Raw genomic sequence first — 7,260 nt, 5'->3', positions numbered from 1 at the left:
AGCTGTTCCGCTCGGCGGCTTCCCCCACGCAGCTAATCCAGCTGGTTCACCCTGGTCCTGTGCTTAGATTATGGAGAGCGCGCTTTAACAACCAGTACCCCGCAGCAGAGGAAAGGTTAAAAAAGCAGGGAAATCTTGTCATGTTGAGATTGCCAGAATTTACTACAGTCGGTTCGGAAGGCTCCTTAGGCTTTGTGTAATACAGGGAGCTGAGGTGGGAAGTGCTTGGTGGTTTTTCGATAAGACGCAAGAATGAACTGCACAGAATAGTAAAGCAACGTAAGAGGATAATGCTTAGACACAATTTTGGGACGTTTGAAAGCCCTTAAACGGGTGAAATGCAGTGTAACTGGGTAGTGTAAAAAGCGCATTCTGATTGGCTCACAAGTTTTGCTGTAATGACCACTAGGAACGTGTGTCCAGAATCTTACGGACGCAGTCTCCACCCCCCTTTGTGACATCACTATGGTGAAAGGACCAATTAAAAAGCAGTGCAGTGCGAGCCTTCATTTACATACGAGCTCTATAAGTAGCGTGTAGGTCGTCTTCTTTACTGCAGTTGTCGACTGATCGTTTTTGGCGTTTACTGCTTCTTTACGAAACAGAACCATGCCGGATCCGGCCAAGTCCGCTCCTGCTCCCAAGAAGGGATCGAAGAAAGCCGTTACAAAGGTCCAGAAGAAGGACGGCAAGAAGCGTAAGCGCAGCCGCAAGGAGAGCTACTCCGTCTACGTGTACAAGGTGCTCAAGCAGGTGCACCCCGACACCGGCATCTCGTCCAAGGCCATGGGCATCATGAATTCGTTTGTCAACGACATCTTCGAGCGCATCGCGGGCGAGGCGTCGCGCTTGGCGCACTACAACAAGCGCTCGACCATCACGTCCCGGGAGATCCAGACGGCCGTGCGCCTGCTGCTGCCCGGCGAGCTGGCCAAGCACGCCGTGTCCGAGGGCACCAAGGCCGTCACCAAGTACACCAGCTCCAAGTAAGGGGTCGCAAGGGACACGGTAGATCTACGTTACACCAAAGGCTCTTTTCAGAGCCACTTCAGTATTCGGAAAGAGCTGTAAAACTGAAACAGTTGGTGATGTAGGCCGGATGCGACCGAGGAGGCGGGTGCTGCAGACTGCAGCAACTCGCGGTCTTGTGGCGTTGCCTAGGGATAGCATTGTTTGCTGAACACAAAAGTCCTGTCCACCTGGTTTTGGGTCTGGCGCAGAGGTCTTTACTGGGAGTCCTAACCTCACCATTGTCCCTTGCCTTCCTCAGTCCCAGTGACTTGAAGTCAAATTCCGCTTTGGGGTCCCATGGGACATTTTTAAACATCTATTGATTATCGTGTCGTAGGAAGGGCAGAGGTGCGCAATGCTGCTACGCATCCTGAAAAAGGGCAATTCGGTTCACGACCACCGCAGGTAGAAGTTAGTGAGGCTTTTTGCCCCAAGACCTCTTAACCGAAGATGGAGCCCCATCTTCCTCTGACCCTGGCTTTATCTGCAGCCCCTGTTAGCGCTCTGCACTCGGTGGTTAAATTAGCCTCCAGCTCTGCTGCGTGAACGCTGTGCTTGCGAGGTTTCCTAGTGCTCGCAGGTTGAAGTGAGGCCTGGGAAGGAAGTCTTGGCCTCCTCTCATAGGTTTTGGGAGTATCTGCATAGTAGGCTCTCAAATCTGGGTGCCTCAGGTCAGAGCTTGTCACAGGTGCTCTGTGGTAGGAATTTGAGGATGGAAGGAGAATAATGTGTGATATACAAGAAGTTGATAGAATGAATTTCTGAAGACGCCAGTCTGCGCCACTTAGGACTTGTTCCCATAACAACTAGTGGGTTTCTTTTCACTGAGTAAAACACACGTTAAGACAATAAGCAAGTTACAATTAAAGGTTTTAAGTCAATTTTTTTTTTTTACAAAACAATTTTACTCCCAACACAGGAATTAAAATTTTACACTAGTCTAAATTACATAAAATGTACTATGATTTCATTTCTTCCCAGAAATTTTTAAGGTCTCTCCCCTGTCTTTGTCTCAAATGACCACTAGACAAAAGGCTGTGGGAAGTTGACTCAATTGAGATTCTAAAATTTCCAGCAAAAGGTATGAAATGAATATGAAAACATTTTAGTGGGAAAAAAATTAGGCCAAGGAGGTTTTTTTAAATATGTAGTCACACCACCAGAAAGTCCTAATCTGGGACCGGAAAGTTGGATTCCCCGTCTCATCTTTCCAGGTTGTTAAAGCCTTGCTTGTTGACTCAATTAGCAACCCAAGAGCTAGCATTTGTTATTTATTGAGCAAACAAGTCTTAAATCCTCATCCTGAGACTGAAGACCTTCTATCACCTGGCCCAAAACTCTTAAATTACCCCTCCTGTTGCCTAGCCAGGAAGACCTGCTTTGCAATGCATCTTGAATTTCTCTTCTCTGTTTTCTGATATTCTCCCGAGGTTTTGTACAGTTGTTCTCTAGGCTGCCTCGAGATTAGTAGTCAACCTGTCAGTTCCTTAAACTTCACTGAGACATCATTTTATCCTGTTCTAATTAATGGCAATATTTTCCTTTTAATTTTTTAAAGATTATTTTTATTGGAAAGTCAGATATACAGAGAGGAGGGCAGAGAGGAAGATCCTCTGTCCGATGATTCACTCCCCAAGTGACTGCAATGGCTGGTGCTGAGCAGATCCAAAGCCCGGAGCCAGGAATTTCCTCCAGATCTCCTGCTCCCACCAGCAGAGCCAGTAACGGTGGACAGGGAGAGGGTCTGGGATGCAGCGCCGACAGACCAGTGATGGTGGAAGTCTCCGTGAAGCTCTATTGCTCCTCACCTCTCCTCATACCGGCTTTCCCCCATGTCCTCATTTAGCAGGATATTGGATACAGATGAGTCCAATTAGTCCAGGTGTTTTTAGCTACAAGCCCAGTTCCTGTTCCTGCCCTGGCCAAGGAGCGCTAATCAACTCTTCAGCCCACAACAGTCTCCCACATGGGTGCAGGGTCCCAAGGCTTTGGGCCGTCCTTGACTTCTTTCCCAGGCCACAAGCAGGGAGCTGGAAGGGAAGTGGGGCTGCCAGGATTAGAACTGGCACTCATATGGGATCCCAGCGTGTTCAAGGTGATAACTAGCAACTAGGCCACCGCTCCAGGCCCGTTCTTTTAATTCTTAAGGCTTTGTTCTTTGTACAATTAACACCTGATTGCTTAGCTCTCTGGCCTGTATAGCCTTGTGCCTTGATTTCTTTTACCTTCTTGTATCTTCATCCTCTCAATAGGGCAGAATCTTGATGTTCTTTCACAAAGACCTACGTTTGTGCAACTTAAACTTTGTTATGTGCACTACAACACTGATTGTTGAGGTGAAAGATTCAAATACCACAATAGGTATTTTCCTTAACTTTGTATTGCTCCTTTAATACGGAATAATCTTTAAACCACTATTGATAATTATTGTCCCAGTTAAATTACTTCATTAGAGACTCAGAGGGCCTGGCGCAATGGCTCAATTGGCTAATCTACCCCCTTTAAGCACTGAGATTTCATATGGGCAGTTGTTTGTGTGCTAGCTGCTCCACTTCCCATTCTGCTCCCTGCTTACGGCCTGGGAACGTAGAGGAAGATGGCCCAAAGCTTTAGGACCCTATACCGGCTTGGGAGACCTGGAAGAAGCTCTTGGCTCCTGGCTTAGGATCTGCTCAGCTCTGGCCTTTGTGGCTACGTGGGGAGTGAACCAGTAGATAGAAAAATCTTTTTCTCTCCTCCTTTTTGTAAATCCGCCTTTCTAATAAAAATGATTCAATCTTAAAAAAAAAAAAAGACTCTGCTTGAGAGTGGTAGATAGTTCAGTACTACACTGGGGGGCTTCAATTCAGCCAGTACGTGTCTCTCGTTAGAATACTGAGTTTGGAATGGAGATTCCCCACCTGGTTTGAGATGCTGGAGAAATGTTAGCTTTTTCCAGCATTTTAAACAAGGATAAAAAGAAGCGACAAACTATTTGGTATTTGGGTAGAGCTTTAAATACTAGATTCACAGTACTTTGCAATTATAAAAATGGTCTTGGCCTAAGTCAGGGGTCAGATGTTGCTGAGACTGGTATGTTTTCCAGGATGGGTGAACACACTGTGGTATGTTTATAGAAGCCTACAAAAGATAATGTTTTGTCATGACTTTTTTAGACAAGTGATTTACTTTAAAGCTGGGTAAAATTGCTAATGCTGATGGAAAAGTTAAATACAATTAAATTTGGGCATTACAATTCAAACACAGGACTGTAGTTGGGAAATAAGGATAAGATCTCTGTGGGATTAACTACGAGTTAGCAAAAGAACATCAGTGTTTAATAAGAAAGGGACCATTGCTTTGGGTAATTACTAGATATAAAGAAACATGTTGCCCTCTACACTTGGCTGCTGTAGTTGAATTATGCAGATCAAATGCCATGGCCCAGTTCCTTTCCCAACAGCAGGACTTTCCTGGATCTCTGGGGATTTGAGGATCATATATTGGCATTAGAGCAGCAAGACCTTCTTTAACCAATGTTGCAAATCCTATCCATTTATTTCCAAAACATCACGCAATCAAGCATTCCTGCATTTTACTGCCAGGACTTTTGATTCTGTAGACTCTCAGAGTATCTGCTATTATAGCTCACTGGGTGGAGAAAACGATATATAAAAACAAATGACTTTGTAATGTCTGTAAGTAGTATTCAAAAGGGCCTGAAAAATCTTTGGCAAATACCTTATTTTCCTACCAGAGGATATTTGCTATACTTCACATCAATGCTCTCAGAAACGTTGAAGTACGTTTCATTACACATCTCTTTTTAATAGACAACTCTGACTTTGGAAGGTTTAACATAAGAATAAAGCTATGTGGCTAGAGATGACCTTGACCACTATTTGGTAGCACAGAGCAGGATACACTTGAGATAGTCAGAAGGAGAATGTGAAAATAACTTGGAAATGTTTGATATAGAAACTAAAAAATGGACTTGGTGAATTCACATTGATCATTTATGCTTGTCAAACTATTTTCCAGCATTAAGAAGTTCCCGTTCTTGTCACCTATCGGATCTGAAGTTTTCCCAAGAATGCAAGGAGCTCTTATTTTTCCAACTACAGTCTAGAGAATGGCCAGCAAGTAAGATGATAAAAATCCCAGGCCCTTTGGCTAGTAACTCATTTCATAATTAATAACTATGCTATATAGTTCCATTAAAGAGACTGTTGATCAATGCAATGAATTTTGCTTCAGATAGCCAAACCCAGAAATAACAAAATAAAGTTACAGAACTGAGATGTTCTTTAGTAACTGTCTCTGGTGTATGTACATTTGGATGCTAATCCACTGTTCTCAAGAGGGCAGGTGGGTGGAGGTGTGGAATTGGCTCAAAATTTAGAGGGGAAGAGATCCAGGGACTGGAGGAGAACAGGCATCCAGAAAAAAAAAAAAAAAAGGATAGCACAAGTGAAGGCTACAAAGAAACAAATCATTTGTTTTTTATATGAATCTGAGGTGATAATTGCAAATTGCCAGAAGTCAGCGAAACTTCTGAGTTTCGCTCTCAGTGTCCCAATGCCTGCAGACAGCAGCTCGCTTTCTCCCTTGGCAGCAATATTTTGGCTTTCTTTTCTGATCTGTGGGATTTTCATTTTCAAATGCATCAAATGGTTTAGGCCAGGAAGGAATGTGAAACAGAGTTCAGATATTACCACAAATATAACCCTTGGCAATGGTTGTTCTAAAGAAGATTCCAGTCCCAGGATTGGACTGCAAATGACCTGAATTTTCTCTCTAGAGATAATCTTTAGATCATTTCTCTCTCGAACTGTTGTTTGTCTCGGGTGGCATGGCTGCTGACCTGAGACCCTGTGTGTGGAAAGCCTGGTGTGTGGAACGCTGAGTAGGGAACAGGTGTGTTCACTGAGCCCTGCTACAGGATGGCAGCCATCATGACTGTGCCTCTGAGCATTTCTGTAAAGGATCTAGTTGTGTCAAATATTTAACATTTCTCCATGTGTGTTAGAATATTCTGGTTTTCGTAACTTTGTTTCCCACATTAGTATCAAGGTTTTAAAAAATGGAAACTGCTCCTAAATGAAATAATGTATCTACAGAAAACTACACTTGTAGAATTAGCAGGAGAGCTAAGGCACAGCATGGATGCCAACCCTCAGCCTAGAGGGAAAAAAGGCAAACCTTTTTTTTTTTTAATATAAAGGAAACTTGTTTCTTGGAGTTTATGGTTGTAGGGATATGTTTGGAAGGGAAATAGGAATAAGAGATTTTTTTCTGGGTTAATATATATGCAAATCATTTATAGTGAGGAAAAAGTAAAGTTGCAAAGATTACAGAAGCAAAATAAAACAAAGAAAAGCAACAACAAAAAATTCTTGCTGGCATGAGAAGATAATAATACGTTACAGGTGTGAGTAAATCATGTAGATTGAGTTGATGGAAGAAACGTCCCTATACCACAGCAGAGTCACTTTGGGGCAGAGGATGATGCATTTCTAAAGTCTTCTGGCCACGTCATTGTGTAGTTCATTCATAAAGAATGTAGGTTCCTGAGATAGACCCTCTGGTGTGTAACCTGGTTCTGGTCTTCTTTAGTAACATAATGAGGCAAAGTTTCTTTTCTCCCGAAACCTTTGCTTATTTGAAAGGCAGAGCCAGAGGAAGGGGGGAAGGGAAGAACGTGAGATTCATCTTCTATCCATGGGTTCCATTCCCCAGGGGCTGTAAAATCCAGGCCCGAGTCAGGCCAAAGCTGACAGCCAGCAACTCCATCCTGGCTAGCCACACATGTGGCAGAAGCCCAAGCCTTTCCAGGTGGATGAGCAGGAAGCTTGATCAAAAGCAGAGTAGCGGGGACTTGAACTGACACTCCAGGATGGTGATTCAATCCATTACACCCCAACACTATTTTGTAGGCTAACCTTTTAAAATTAGTGTTTCCTTATCTTACAATTCAGAATGATACTAGTGTTTACTGATACAAGATACTTGAGAAAATATATAATACATGTAATAATGCTTAGATTAATACTTGATACGTAATACTTGATATTGACAATAGGAAAATTCTACTGAGTTCTGTGAAAATTTCTTTTTATTTATTTATTATTATTATTTGATACAGTTCCGTAGGTCCTGGGATTTCCCCTACTCCCACACCAAGTCTCCCCCACCACTGAATTCCCTTATATTATTACTATAGTTCAGTTCTTCATGAACTGTCATATGTCCATCATTGCGGGCTATGCA

The 7,260-nt window shown here is 43.1% G+C and overlaps 1 protein-coding gene across 1 annotated transcript; it reads left to right on the top strand.

Moving 5' to 3' along the window:
* The first annotated feature begins 458 nt into the window (after positions 1–458).
* LOC121168343 (histone H2B type 2-F-like) lies at positions 459–2,460 on the top strand. The gene is made up of 2 exons (XM_040998341.1): positions 459–988; positions 1,118–2,460. Exons 1-2 carry the CDS (start codon positions 610–612, stop codon positions 1,159–1,161), a joined length of 423 nt encoding a protein of 140 aa, XP_040854275.1. The 5' UTR covers positions 459–609; the 3' UTR covers positions 1,162–2,460.
* Positions 2,461–7,260: the final 4,800 nt, after the last annotated feature.

The sequence above is a fragment of the Ochotona curzoniae genome, unplaced genomic scaffold (assembly GCF_017591425.1).
Source record: "Ochotona curzoniae isolate NIBS_2020 unplaced genomic scaffold, NIBS_Ocur_1.0 scaffold_1037, whole genome shotgun sequence".
NCBI lineage: Eukaryota > Metazoa > Chordata > Mammalia > Lagomorpha > Ochotonidae > Ochotona > Ochotona curzoniae.
The sequence above is the reverse complement of the archived record's forward strand: the minus strand, read 5'-3'. Positions and strand labels throughout refer to the sequence as shown.